At 48.6% G+C, this 14,337-nt stretch overlaps 1 protein-coding gene across 2 annotated transcripts in view; it reads left to right on the forward strand.

Moving 5' to 3' along the window:
- Nucleotides 1–12,048: 12,048 nt before the first annotated feature.
- The window catches only part of Slc6a17 (solute carrier family 6 member 17), a 29,148-nt gene continuing 26,859 nt past the window's right edge, over nucleotides 12,049–14,337 (forward strand). For both annotated transcript variants that reach the window (XM_026402840.2, XM_026402842.2), the window contains exon 1: nucleotides 12,049–12,334. In XM_026402840.2, the coding sequence (XP_026258625.2) occupies nucleotides 12,049–12,334 (286 nt within the window). The remainder of the gene's footprint in view (nucleotides 12,335–14,337) is intronic.

Genomic DNA, 14,337 nt, shown 5'->3' on the forward strand with positions numbered 1-14,337 from the left:
GCCCGTCTGCCATCTCCAAGCCACTGGAGATCTCTGTGGAGAAGTTCCTGTAAGGGAGGGTGGATAACTGGATTGTAAGCATTAGTGCTCCCCCACCCCCCAGTGGACAAAGAGGACTTCCCAGAAGCCCTTGCTTCAGAGGCAGCCATTTTGTGGAGGTGTGATCCTTTCATAATTCTTTTTTTTTCTTCTTTTCCTCCCATGAGCAACTTTTTAAAAATTAAAATGTTCATCTGTGGGTAAATCTAGCTACTTCAAAATATATAATTAGATATTCACTCTGTACAGAAAACTCATTTGTGCAAACATAAGCTCAGCCAGGCATGATGGCACATGCCTGTAATCCCAGCGGCTCAGGAAGCTGAGGCAGGAGGATCGTGAGTTCAAGGCCAGCTTCGGCAACTTAGCAAGGACCTAAGCAACTTAGCGAGACCCTGTCTCAAAATGGAAAATAAAGAGCTGGGAATGTGGCTCAGTAGTTGAACCCCCACTGATTTAAAAAAATATATATAAACAAAGAAAACACACTTAGATGCAATGTGAATTATTGTACTAAATTATTCTCATGTTCAGAGCCAGGAATGTTTTGTTAGAAAATAATTCTGGATTAGGTGAGTCTTAGGTCACCAGAGTCCCCAACTAGTTTTTTGTCCTATGGCTTTTGTGGAGTGGAAGAAAGGCCCACCTAGGGCCAGAGGAGCAAATGTTCATCTCTCAGGCCCTGGGGTTACCTCCTCATCTGTACTGTCCCACAGAGCCACCATGCTGCCATCTAGAGCCCACCCAGCAGTTCATCTAAAGGTAATGAATTACCTCTTACTCTACTCCATCATTTCTAATTACCGATTTAATTAGAATTTCTCCTGGGTTCTGTGCACCATGAATTTACCACTTATTCTTTTGTTTTCAAATAGAATTCATTGATCCACACCCCCAAAATCCTACCAGTTACATTTTTCTCTTTATTTTTAAGACTCCTGAACCCTTGTGGTTTTAAGGGTTTGAGCCATGCACAGAGCAGGAACACTGTTTACCAAAGCTACCTTGTAAGAAGGATGTGAACATCACCTGGTGGGGTAGTTCCAGCAGGTGCCACCAGGAGAGTATTCAATGAGAACATGGACCTTCTCTTCCCAAGATCTAAGGGAAAGAGAGCAGATGTTCCTCTCTTGAGCGACCTGGACTGGATCCCAGAGTGTCCAGCAGGCGCTGTCCACGGTCCTGCCACACCACTGGGGCCATTAGCTAGTAATTTAGGGACTCTATTTGACTAATTCAGAGATAATTATTTTCTTAGTTTTGGAAAAGGGCCTCACCAAGTGAGGAAACTTCTGACCTCAGGAATAAATGGTGGTAGATGGGCTTGTTCTACTGTTGACTTTTTGAGAGAGATTTGGGTGTATCATTCTGCAAGGTAGCAAGGTACATCACAGACATTCTCAACCAGTTCCACAAAGGGGAATCATGTAGCTCAGAAATCACAATGCATGCATCCCTTGGGGTAGCCTGGGTTGGCCTAGGGTGGTGGAGCCTCCTAAGTATGGCACATTGACCCCCTGCATGCCATATTATTATTTTCTTTTTTTAAAAAAAATATTTATATATTTTTTAGTTGTAGCTGGACACAATCTCTCTATTTCATTTATTTATTTTTATGTGGTGCTGAGGATCGAACCCAGGGCTCCTGCCTGCTGAGCCACAATCCCAGCCCCTATTATTTTCTTTGTGTATCATGACATGCAAAAGATTGGAAAGCACTCGTATATCAGAAAGAATATGGGCTACAGTGTGGTAGGTCACAGTTTGAATCTTCACTTTTCCATTTATGGCTGGGTCATCCTGTGCATTAATAATTTCTATTAGCCTAAGCTTTTTCACTCCTAATACAAGAATTCCGTATTGTCTCCAGTTGTTGAGAGGCTAAATAAGGTCTGTAAGCATAATAGTTCTTCACTGTGATTGTTCCCAACAGGGCTGCTTTCCTGCCCAGCATTCCACAAAGCTGCACTGAAGGCTGGTGAGGAAAGAGACACAAACCCTCTCATTCTCAGGAAGGAGACATCATGTGGGGACTGTAATTAAGGGTTTCTGATCACTATTCCTTCAAGTGCTCTTCAGTTGGCTGTTGGGTATCTCCGGTAATTGGACACCCTTGTTCCTTCTGTCTCTCTCTTGGACAAAAGAAAGAAGAGACTTTAAGAAAATGCAGATCAGAGGACTGGGCAGATGCTAGGAGGACCCATTTGGTACCCCCTTGAACCCCCCACGTGGCCTATAATGGTGGACCCCATGGATCAGGAAAGAAGGGAGTGAGGCCCACACGCATTGCTCCTGAACTTCATTTTTCACATCTAATTTTACATTTTTTTCTTCTTTCAAATCAGTATACTCTCATGAGTCTCCCTCCCTGCCAGGGACTGGATATGCCCTTTGACCCCTAGGGCTGGGTTTTCCTTTCTCTTTAAAACCTAAACCTCACCCAGCAGCCTGACCCAGGCGACCACTGTCTCTGACCTGTCCTCAGTTTCCTCACTTTTGTCCTACACGCAGCCAGCAATCCCTTTTAAAAGAGTTGGGCCTTAAACACTAAAAAAATACAATATGTTATTTGAAACACGTCACATGTCTGCTGAAAATCTCCATGAGCTTCCCTTTAGTCCCCAAAGGAAACCCGAACTGCTTTCCTCGGCCTGAGTCCTGCCTGCTGTGGACACCTGCTGTCTTCCTGTCTCAGTGCCTCCTGTCTTCCCTGGCTCAGGGTGCTCTAGGCATGCGGCCCTTCTTTCTAGGCCTTGCACTCACCAAGCATGCGCAGGCCTCTGCACTGTTTGTTGCCTCCACCCTGATGGCTGTCCTGGGTTGTCCACATGGCTCATTCTCTTACTCTCTTCCTTCATGTCACCTGATCAAAGTGTGCTTCCTTTACCTCCCCCCACCATGTCTCATAGCACCCCTGCCCTACTCCATCCCATCATCCTGTTATATATTCGATGCATTTGTATGTGCTACAGACAGATGTCTATAAACACCTTATAAATTATGTATTTGATTTTTATTTGTCCCTCTGCACTAGAATATAAATCCCACAGGGCAGAAACATAGTTCACTCTGTTCTCTGCTGTACTAGAACAGGTCCTGGCACATAATATGCAGTAAATATTTGTTGAAGTAAAAGAAAAGAAGGGGGAGAGAGAAGAATGTGTAAAAGTCCATATTTCAGCAGTGCCTGTCATTGATAGGAGTCTGGGCTTCTTTCTGCTTCCAATCCAAGAAGTGGGAAGTTACTTGGCCCACCAGCTCCTGGGAGTGTGCTCCACATGGGTTCCAGGGCATTGTGGGACAAGGTGAGGGGGCAATGTGCCTTTATTCCCTTCCTGATTTGCTCTCACTTTCAGGGGGCAGCTGGTGCTGGTCTCTGGAGTGTCTGGCCTCTGTTGAGCACAACCTTTATGTTTGTCTCATTTTATACTCATGAGATAGCAGCCTTCATTCCCCATCTTTTCAGGTCCAGAAGCTGAAAGCAAGAGAAGTTGTATACCTTCCCAAAGACTCCCTGGGAAGTGGCAGAGCAGGACTCAAATTTAGGTTTTCCTGGCCCTAAACCCTGTGATCTTCCTAGGACAGCTGTGAGATTGGAAGTCACGTTCTAGAGTCAGACTGTGTCTGTGGCAAACCAGACGTCTCTAGTTTTGATCCTGTGCCTGTGGACAAGTTGTCTAAGTGCAGATTCCAAGATACATATTTTTGCACGTTACCATGTCTTAGAATCAGGATATGGGAGTCTGGTACAGGATTGTAATTCCAGCTACGCAGAAGATCGAGGCAGGAGTATTGGAAGTTCAAGGCCAGACTGGGCAACTTTGTGAGACCTTGTCTCAAAATAAAAACTAAAAAGGGCTGGGGGTGGAATTCAGTGGCAGTAACCCAGGGAAAATCTCCAGTACTGCAAAGAAAGAAAACAACAAGACAAAACAGGACATGATTGTAATCGATCGCCGTTTCAAAATGGCAGTTGGTCTGTGACAGGGGTGACCTACTTGAGTGAAAAACCTTCCATTAGTTCTGGTAAGCTCAAGCAAGTGCCGCAGTCAAGGATCTTGAGTTCAATGAGCTAGAGGCAGTTAATCCCTGGGAGCCTCCACTTTTTTATGTGCAAATTGGGAGTGTCAGTGGTCCTCACCTGTGGCCATTACTGGCAAGATTAAAGGAGATCCTAGAAGTAAGGCTCTCTGCCCAGGGGCTGCCCCAGAGGTGGCATTCCAGCAGTGTGGCCTGTATGCTGCTGTTGTCACTGTTTATCTTGTTACATCCCACTCTGCCTTCAGTAGATTGCTCAGCACCTGAATTCTAGAAGATCAGCCCGTGGGGGCGGGGTGTGCTGGGCTGCCCTTGCTTACCTACTGAGCACGCTTTCCCCCGTGGCACAAAACGGTAAAAAGGAACCAAAAGATCTTGTTTGCACTGGCCACGCCCACGCTTTCCAGTGCCAGTTCTTCCCCCTCTGGACCATCTGCCCCTCTTCCTGCTTCTTTTTTTTTCTCTTAGCTAAGAAAACAAAATACCCAGGGCAAAGAGCATATTCCACAAATGCAACCTGGAGGTGAGAAGGGGGCTTTGGAAGGTCCCCTCAGCTCTTTGACCTGATTGGTTGTTGGAAACGGTCCCACCAGTCCCGTGCTAGACTGTCTTATCCAAAACTGATTTTTTTTTTTGCGATGAGAATGGTTCCTGTCTACAGAGGGGGAAAGGTGGAGTACAATACTGCCTCCTTTTAAAAAGAAGAAAAAAAAAATCATTGAATGATGGCCAGGCTTTGTGGAGTACCTTAGCTTTTAAACTGTCACTTGGGTCATGGTCTTGGGATCAGACTGTTATATCAGAATATGGGAAAGATCGGAAGCTGGAAAAATACTCAGACGGTAGAAAATTGGGGGCATTTAAAATGTGTCCATGTACTCATGCACTCATTTAATTCATTCTTATCATATTTATTGAACACCTGTAACAGAAAGACACCAGAATCTGGCCTTGTCAATTGTGATATGAAACGGGAGACCCAAACACAAACCTGACAAATCAGTGAAATGGAGTCAGAAAATTACCAGCCTGTTTATTTGATTTCCCCCAAAGCTTTTCTTTCCTCCTCCTTCCATCCATGTGGTAACCAGATGCAGTTGGTAAATAAGTGATGTTCCTTATTTTACAATGGAATAAGGAACAGAAAGCTGGCTTCCAAGTCCTGGGGTCCTCCCCACATGGGTTGAGAGCTGCACTTGATTAGAGTCCCCCTGACTGTGTCAAAATGCAGACGTCTCGTCAGTCTAAATGTCTCTCTGGTCAGCTCTGTCTACTTTTTACCCATGCCTGTTGGTTTCAAAGGTGAAGGCTGCCCTTAGGATAGCAACACACGAAGCAGGTTGTTCTCAGGATGGGGAGTCAGGGATCCAGAACATCTGTTAAGTACCCTATTCTGCCCCCAGAAATTGGTAGGATAACCTGCGCATGCCAGGCACTGGCTGGGCAGGGAGTAGTGAAGAGCGGACATGAAGTTGGCACACCTGGGTTCCTGCCTTCATGGAACTTCCTGTGTGGAAAAAAGAATCAGGCACATTAACAACAACTGGTTATTTCAGAAAGCCAGATGGTGAAAGCATAAAACGGTCTCACGAGGAGTGTACTGAGAAGGGCAGCAAAAAAAGACGTCAGTGCTTACTCAGAGAATTGCAGAAGGTGTCGTGGAGTTGAGGCCTTGGACCTAGAAGGCTTCAGGAGGCAGAGGAGGGGAAGGGCTTATGCAGATGGAGTAGACTGAGCTGGTAGGAAGTGGAAGCCCAGGGGGGTCCTGCAGGGGGGCAAATGTCTGGGAGAGAGGCCTGGGCTCTCTTCAGTAGGCAGTGGGAGTGGGGCTACATGGTATTTCCAGGAGATGCCTCTGAAGGCGACATGTGGGAGGGAGAAGTGAGTTGGGAGCCCGCAGTGAGTGTCTAGCAGAAGAGAAGTTCTGAAGCAGAGCAGGAGGGGTGGGAACAGGGCAGAGCTGAACACCTGGCAGGAAGCTACAACACTCGGATGGGGGTGAAGGTGGGAGAGATTGAGAATGGTGGGGTCTCTGCCTGTGTGCCCTGGGAGAGAAAGAAGGGAGAGCAGTTGCCAAGCCGTTGCCAGGTCTTATCAGGAGTTGTTTGCCCAGGTGACTGTCAGAGGTTTCGATAAAACCATTAAAATAATTTGGAGGACAATTTGTGTCTCTGATAACAGTTTAACCTCAGTGGAAGCCCAGAGGCTCCGAGGTAATTAGAAAAGCTGTTGGGGCTACAACTGCTTGTCACATGGAAATCAGGAAGCTGCCAGGCACTCCGACCCTTGAGGCCTGGGAGCTGGGCCTTCTCCCATTGCTTCCAGTTTGTCTCATCTATTTGAGGCTGTGCTGGGTCATAACACTCTTTCTAGTGCCACAGAGCTGAGGGTGACAGAGCTGGGTACACTGTGGGGCTGGGTGAAGTGGGTGCCATGGGGTCTGGGGTCAAGTTGACTGCTTGCTTCCCCAAAGATGGCAGTTTCCCCACTGAGTTCCCATGGGGAGTTTGTCCCTTAGGTGACCCGATGCAGCCTTCCTGAGCAAGAGACACTCCAGAACTAGAAGCAGGTGCTCAGAGGGGCTGACTTTAGCATCCTGGAAGGACACCCGTTCCGCCTTCTCCAGGTGCTGCAGGGTAGGGAGGGGGTGTAGGTGTGGCCCCAGATGAGCTCATGGCCAGATGCCCTGTTTGAAAAATTGTGGTGGAGCCATCAGTGCTCTGGCAGGAGATATTTTTACCTGTCTGCCTCCTAGTCGCGCTATTTTTTTCTCTTTGAAGAAGACTCACAGTTCACTGCTCAGTCCTGCTTCTCTCACAGGAGCTATTCTGAGCTGTAAGCCGCATGGTTGCTAAGTGACAAGCTGGCACTGAGGACCTGCTCAGCACTCAAGCCCCTCTGCATCGTGCTTTAGGTAATGGAGGCGTTCCTTTCAGAGAGTACCATGCACCTCCATCATCTGACGTGTGGTTCGTGAGCGCAACTTTACAACCCACCTCAGCTACTACGGGGGGATAATGAGAATACGGTTGGGCTGATTGTCAGCACATCTTCAAGATGCTCCGGCCTGCTCTCAGCTGACAGAGGGGGCAGGACAGACGTACTGTGAGTCTGCGTCACCTGGTGCCAGAGGCAGGAGATGCCTTGCTCATGCCCACATGCAGGAGGAGCACTTGCTGGATATATGCTGGAGCTGAAAGGGGCCTTAGATGCCATCCAGACCCACCCATTTTACACACAGGGAAACGGAGGTCCAGGGAGGTCAGGGCAGTGGTACCAGTCTGCAGAGCTGGTTGGTGCCTGAATTGTGGCTGGCTCTATGGGATGCAAAGGCAAGGCTTGTGCTTGTCCCAGGCTATACTTTGGGGTTGTTGATTGGATGCCCTTTGCATTCCTGTGCTCTGATCTGGAAGCTGTTCTTTCTCTAGCACGTGGATCCCAGGCTTCAGAGGACCAGGAGTGAGGCTTGGGGAGAGGGAGGGTTGTTCCAAGTCTCTGCTGCCTCCACTTCCCCTTTAAAGAAGCCTTTCAGCTTGGGGCATGGAGAGAGTCCAGAAGCAGGGAGACCTGGGTGCTGAGCACCACAGTCTGCACTGTCCTGGTCTTGGCACCCCCATCTGTCACCTGGAGTGAAGGCAGCTGCCAGCTTAATTCCCTGGCAGCAGTGGCAGTGTGAATCCAGCGACAGCCCAGGAAGAGGCAGCGTTTGTGAGAGACCCCCGGGGGTCGCTAGGACCTGCACAGTTTACCCTCCTCTCAGCCCTAAGGGGCACTTGGAGCTCCTGGGACAGGTGAGGAAACTGAAACTAAGCACTTGATACCGAGTGAAGCTGGGATTTAAACCCAGATTGAACAGTTGATGAGCAGGATCACTGGTCTACACTGTACCAGTAGAACATGTAAAAATGTTAAGTGGACCAGGCATGGGGGCACACACCTGTAATCTGAGGGGCTTGGGAGGCTGAGGTAGGAGGATTAAAAATTCAAGACCAGCCTCAGCAATTTAGTGAGGTCCTGTCTCAAAATAAAAAAATGAAAAGAGCTGGAGTGGTGACTCAGTGATTAAGTACCCCTGGTTTCCATCATTGGTACCTTGAGAAAGAAAGAAAATGTTAAGTGGTTTCAAATGATCACAGATATCATGTCTGAACTGTATTTTTATTATTAATAGTAATGCCCAACTTTTCATTTGAGGCCTTATTTTTATTTACATTTTATTGCCAATCTTTTCCATGTACCCTGTGCCTCGATCCTTCGTCCACTGGGGTATGGTGAGTGGCAGGGCTTTGTAAGGTGCTGGCCGGCAGCCCCAGGAGGAAGCCAGTTCTTGCTAACCCGAGTAGACGTTTCTGAGGTTGAGGAAAAATGCTTCTGTCTACCTCCTGTCTTCACTCCCACGTCACCTTGGCCCTTCCTTAAGAGGGAGCGGGGATTTCTGAGACCAGATGTAAATATGGGCACTTACATATTTTAAATGGATAAAGGTAAATAATGCCAGGCCTCCAGGCAGCAGCCTCTACCCTTTGGATCTTCCCCGTGTGCCAAGCTGTATGCCAGGCACTCATTTGTGGTAACTCACTGGCTCCTCTCAGCAGCCTTCCCTGAGAGAGAGCAGGGAACTGTCATTAGATGTAATTGTTTTCCTCACAAGGAGACTGATGCTCCCATGGTTTGTGCCTTGTCCAAAGAGCACACAGTTAGTGTGTGGCCAAGGTCTCCAGGGGCCAGCCCTCCCTGCCGCTCCCTTCTGGTGACTCCGGCCACCTTGCTGTTCCTGGAATTCCTCATACTGCTTCCTTTCAGCAGGCTCTTTTCTCAGCCAATGCTCTTTCCTGTCATTAAGGCCTCTGCTCCAATGTCACCGAGAGGCCTTTCCAGGCCTCCCCACCTCCAGCCTAAAGGAACAGCCTGCCAGTTCCCCCATTCCTCCTTGCTATTTCTCTGTGGAGCACACATCACCCCTGACCGTTATGTTTGACATTTATTTCTTAGTTTCTGGCTCTCTTGTGAACTCCACAAGAGGGACACATGGCCTTTTTTGTTCACTACTGTATCCCTTGCCCCTAGAAAGATCATGGTATATGGGAGTCACTTGGGTGAGCAAGTGAGTGAGTGAATGAATGAAGGGGAACTCCCAAAACCTAGCCTGTCTGACTTCAAAGTCCTTGCCCTAAACCTCCACACCCATCTGCCCTCTCTCTGTTTCCGTCTTTACTGAGCCCAACTCAGTAGGTGAAACTCCCCGAATGAGACTCTCTGATCAGGGTGTCAGGAGGACCTGAGTAGTTCTGAGCCATTATTCTCTTTTTCTCTCTGGGCCTCGGTTGCCATATATGTAAAGTGGGGGAATTGCTAGGATTCCTCAAGCTTTTATTTCTCAGAATCTGGCTCTGCTGCTACTTGGGCACAGTCACAGTCACCGGGCACTTCCCAACTGTGATTAAAACCCAGAACCTCAGCTTGCAGGTTCACATCAGCACTTTGCATCTTGCAAATCTGATGACACAGGGATTCCTTAGGCCCCCATCCTGCAGTGCAGGATGCTCGGACACCTCCGTGACATCATGGGGAAAAGGAGGAAGCTTATACAGCATGAAGCATGGACCTGTGGTTGCCCGGATGCTGTTTTCAGTGTCCTTCTCTGACTTTCCCAGAATGTGCTAACTTTGTCCTTGAGTCCTCTTAGCTTAAAAGGGTGCTTTTTTCCCATCCAACCCTTGCTCATGTTGGTGACCGAGCTGCCACTCACCAGGCTATTTATGGGGAAATGTGAGTTTCAATTGGCCAGCATCAAGATGAATTCTGCAGACTGGGGGGACTCTCCCTTGCTTTTTTCCAGCTGTGGCTTGATGATCATTAAATCAGACCTAATGCATTGCAGATTGTTCTGATCAAATCCTGTTGTAGGCAGAATAGCGAGAGAGAGGCTCTGAGCCAAGGCACCCCCACCCACGCCTGCAGTCTCCAGAGGGACCCTCACCCTGTGCCTCAGCTCCAGTCTTTAATAAAAGCTCTCCATGTGAGCTCAGGAGGAGGATGCAGTGCCCAGAGAAGCAGCCATTGCATATGGTTTCTATTTGAGCACCCTGGGGACAGGGACCTCCTGGGTGGGGTCAGGGTGGGGTTCAAGCTGACATCCTAGGCCAGAACACAGGCCTCCTATTGCATAAATCCCTTTATAGCTCTTTATTTGTCTGGCATGAGGAACACAGCAGCCCTGGAGGGAGGCTGCGGGCCACAGCGTTCACAGACACCTAAGTGCCACTTTGGGGCACCCTCCAGGATACAGTGGGATGTTCAGCTGACCCACAGTGGAGTCCCAGTAGAGAGCTTTTTAAAGGGGATCCTGAGGTCTTTTAGGCAAGCTGGCTCTGTCTCCGTTCCTCCAAAGCCCAAGACCCTGACTGTTCCCGGGGTGGAAGGGCATATTGCTGACGATTCACTCTTGCCCTTGGGTGAGGAAGGCAGGGAAGTGTCACTTGCTAATATGATCCATGCCTCTGTGGAGGGCTAGTCCATCCCCAGGACCAGCATAGACATTTATCCCCACCTGCTGGGCCTCACAGCTTCGCCACATGTGTAGCAGGACCTGGCTGGCTGGATTCCCTCAAAGGTCAGGTTTTGATTAGAGTCAGCCAGGAATTCTGGGTCTAGCCCAGCAGGAAGGGTACCTCTGTGCCCTTCTGCTGCCCAGTAACCTTGCCTGTGCCATTCAGGTGGCACAGATGTAGAAGGAGGAGAATAAGCAGCCAGCCCGGCTTCCAGGGACAGCTCGTTCTCTTAATAAAGTAATTACAGAGCTGGATAATTTACATCCCTAGAAAGATGCAGGGCAACTACCGACCGGGGTGTGTGTGTGTGTGTGTGTGTGTTTAATTTTAAATCCTCCAACCTCCCCTTAATGAGGAGGTGCCTTGAAATATAACGGGTGTTAGAATTCTTCAAGGATTCATTTTCTTGGTGCTCTATTTCTTTAAGGGAAGGCATGAATGACAAATGAGGACCTGCTGGAGCAGGGGAGGGTTTTGCCTCCCCACCCGTGTTGTGCAGACATTATCTGCCGTAAAACTGTCTCTGAAGGATGGAGAACCGGCTCCTGGCTGCAGTGGCCCTCAGATAATGTCAACGTTGAGCAATGACCCAGGATTTGTTGGCACCAAGCAAATACTTCTAGGTCTCTGGTGCCAGAATCCTTAGCCGAGCCTGGTCAGATGTTTCTGCCAAGGAAATGAAGGTGCCTTGGTGGCACCCAGGGGCCCCACTGTGAGGGCACTACATTTTTTTTTTTTTTTTTTTGGTGGAGGTGAGGTGCAAATGTTAATGTTTCTCTGAATCACCTGGGAATCCTGTAAAAATGCAGAGAGTGATTCAGTAGGTCTGGAGTGGGGTTGAGATTGTGCATTTCTATCAAGCGCTGGGTCATGCTACTGGTCCATGGACTATATTTTGAATAGAAAGACCCTAGAAAAGGCAGACACTGGTTTTCCTGGGTCCTACCAAGTAGTTTTAGCTCCATAGAATACCAGACAGGTAGGTCAGCCTGGAAGGGGGAAAGCTGTGGGGGTCTCCCAAGGGTCTGGAACACTCTCAACTCTTCATTATGAAGAGGGCCGTGGCATGATGGGTGGCCCCTTACTCCAGCTCAGTGGATGGGTTTGCCCACTTTGCCCCATTAAGTTTACCTTTCTCTTATGGGAAAATTGAGCATGCAGACCTTGAACTCTGCAATGGGGGCATGATGGGAAGGGGAGGCAAGCTCAACCTTTGAGGCCCTCGACCAGCCTCAGAGTGTGTGCCAGGGAGTTGATCAGGTTGAATCTGATTTGGGCTTCCTACCTCCCCGGTGTGCTCAGTTAATCCTCTCCTGCTCTCCTGTTTTCATAGGTCCCTGGATGAGAAAGAGCTGACAGCAGCTGAGTCCCACCTTCTCTGTGTGCTGGGGAGCAGGGCTGCACAGCCCCGGTGGCACCCATGCCGAAGAACAGCAAGGTGACCCAACGTGAGCACAGCAATGAACATGTCACCGAGTCAGTGGCTGACCTGCTGGCCCTTGAGGAGCCTGTGGACTACAAGCAGAGTGTACTGAATGTGTGCGGTGAGGCAGGTGGCAAGCAGAAGGCAGCGGAGGAGGAGCTGGACGCAGAGGACCGACCAGCCTGGAATAGCAAGCTGCAGTACATCCTGGCCCAGATCGGCTTCTCCGTGGGCCTCGGCAACATCTGGAGATTCCCCTACCTGTGCCAGAAAAATGGAGGAGGTAAGAGGCTGCCCTGCTTGCACCAAGGTGCCCTGCGAATGGGCAGGGCTGAGGGGTGAAAAGGAGGCAGAACTGGAGTCCATGTAAGGTGGCAATTCAGGATTCCAGAGTGACTCCCAGGAATAGCCATAACGGTGGCTAATAGCTATCCAGAGGCTGTAGGCCATGATGATAAGAATGCGTACTCTGACTGCAGACTGCCTGGGTTCCGATCCCAGTCTGGGACCTAGTAAAAGTTGCTTAACTTCTTTGTGCCTCATCTGTAAAATGGGGGTAATAATGAATAGTGGCTCCTGCTGGAAGGATTAAATGAGCTTTATACACTACACGACCCATAATAAAGAGCACCTGTTGGCCACTATTCTCAAATGCCTACTAGGTGCTAAGCATTTTCTAAACATTGGCTTTTAGGCCTGAAACTGCTGATATTTGAGCATCTTGAAACAACCACATTACCGTTTTCACAAGTCCGACCATGGAATCCTCCCAACCATCTTATGTGAAGAAGGAGTTGTATCATCATCCTCGCTTTAGAGACTGCAAAACTGAGACACAGCTTGTTTAGGTGGTTTGTTCAGGGTCATGTGACATAGTTAGGACTCAACCTGAAAAACCTGGCCCCAGCCTGTGTACTGCTTATGGCACCTGCTGTCACCTGCCCCACTCCCGTAGGGGACCTCATGCTGTACCTGTGTGAATTTCTCTTGAGGTTCTTGCTGGGGTCAGACCACCATCACCACTTCCAGATGCCAGGGTGGGCAGAAGCCCCCAGGCATTGCTTCTCCAGCACTGAAATGCAGCCCCATCCAGCGGCTTCCCCTCCTCTCCACAAGGACACAAGGACACATTCTCTGCCTGGTTCAAAAGGCAAAGTCTGCCTGGGGGCTTCTCTTCCTTCCCAGTTTCTACTGAAGGACAGGGAGTGAGACTGCCCATCTGAGCTCATGTGACTGAGTCAGGCCAGAGGCTTCCACTGTAGAGTATATTCACCACATGGTTCCCTTCCTTGAAAGACATTTTTGATTTTTTTCTATAAGTAACTGCCAATCAGAGCTTTTGATGTGGTCACCATGTTGACATAAGACCAGCTCAAAGCAAGATATAAACAAAAGACTTCCTTATGCTTTTCCTCCGAGAAGAGCTTGGGAGCACCAAACACTTTTGGATCACAGCTGGCATTTGGGGACTTACTCAGAACCTCTAACCTTGTCCTTGCTGGCTTAGATGATCAACCCTGCCTGGATACCTGGTGCTGAATCCCAGAGTCCCCCTGACTACTGCATGCGTGCACATGCATACACTCAGGACAGTGCAGTCTCTCAGGACAGTGTTCTTACCTAGATCGCCTGTTCATAGTGTCAGCAATCAACACCCCCAGAAGAAAAGTGTGGTCAACTCTTAGGATTCTGAGCTCCCATTCTATGTTCTATGTTCCTGCCCTTATTTGTCCTTCCTATCTAGCTCCGGCAATCCCTTCTCACCTTTAACTGTCCTGCCTCTCACAGGTTTTACAAGTCACCTTAAATGTCGAGCAGGAAGCACATGGTCCTAGGGAGGAGACAGGTGTTTGGCCTTGGACTTGGCACTCGGTGGTTTTGAAACATGGGTGATTCAATCAAACCTTGCTTAATTCTGGATGGAAACTCTGGGACTCTGCTTAGCTCCACCAGATGCCAGCAATTTCTTTATTTTGCATCCTCTTAATTTGCCTCTTTTCTGTTTATTTTTATGAGAAAGAGGCAAATGTTTATTAAGTGCTTAATGTGGATAAGTAACTCATTTTCTCTTTACAATACAGCCCTGTGATAGATAGCGCATCAAAGTGTATGAAATGGCATTTATATAAGTAAAAAATGGTCCCATATCAGCCATTTTTCATGTTTCTACTTAATATTTCCATCCTTTTTACACGGATGACAAGATATCAAGTAATTTGCCCCAAATTACAAGCTAGTAAGTGGCAAAGCCAGGATTCGAGCCTGGGAGGTCTGCCTCCAGGATCT

This window comes from Urocitellus parryii, chromosome 11 (genome assembly GCF_045843805.1).
Source record: "Urocitellus parryii isolate mUroPar1 chromosome 11, mUroPar1.hap1, whole genome shotgun sequence".
NCBI classification, from domain to species: Eukaryota; Metazoa; Chordata; class Mammalia; order Rodentia; family Sciuridae; genus Urocitellus; species Urocitellus parryii.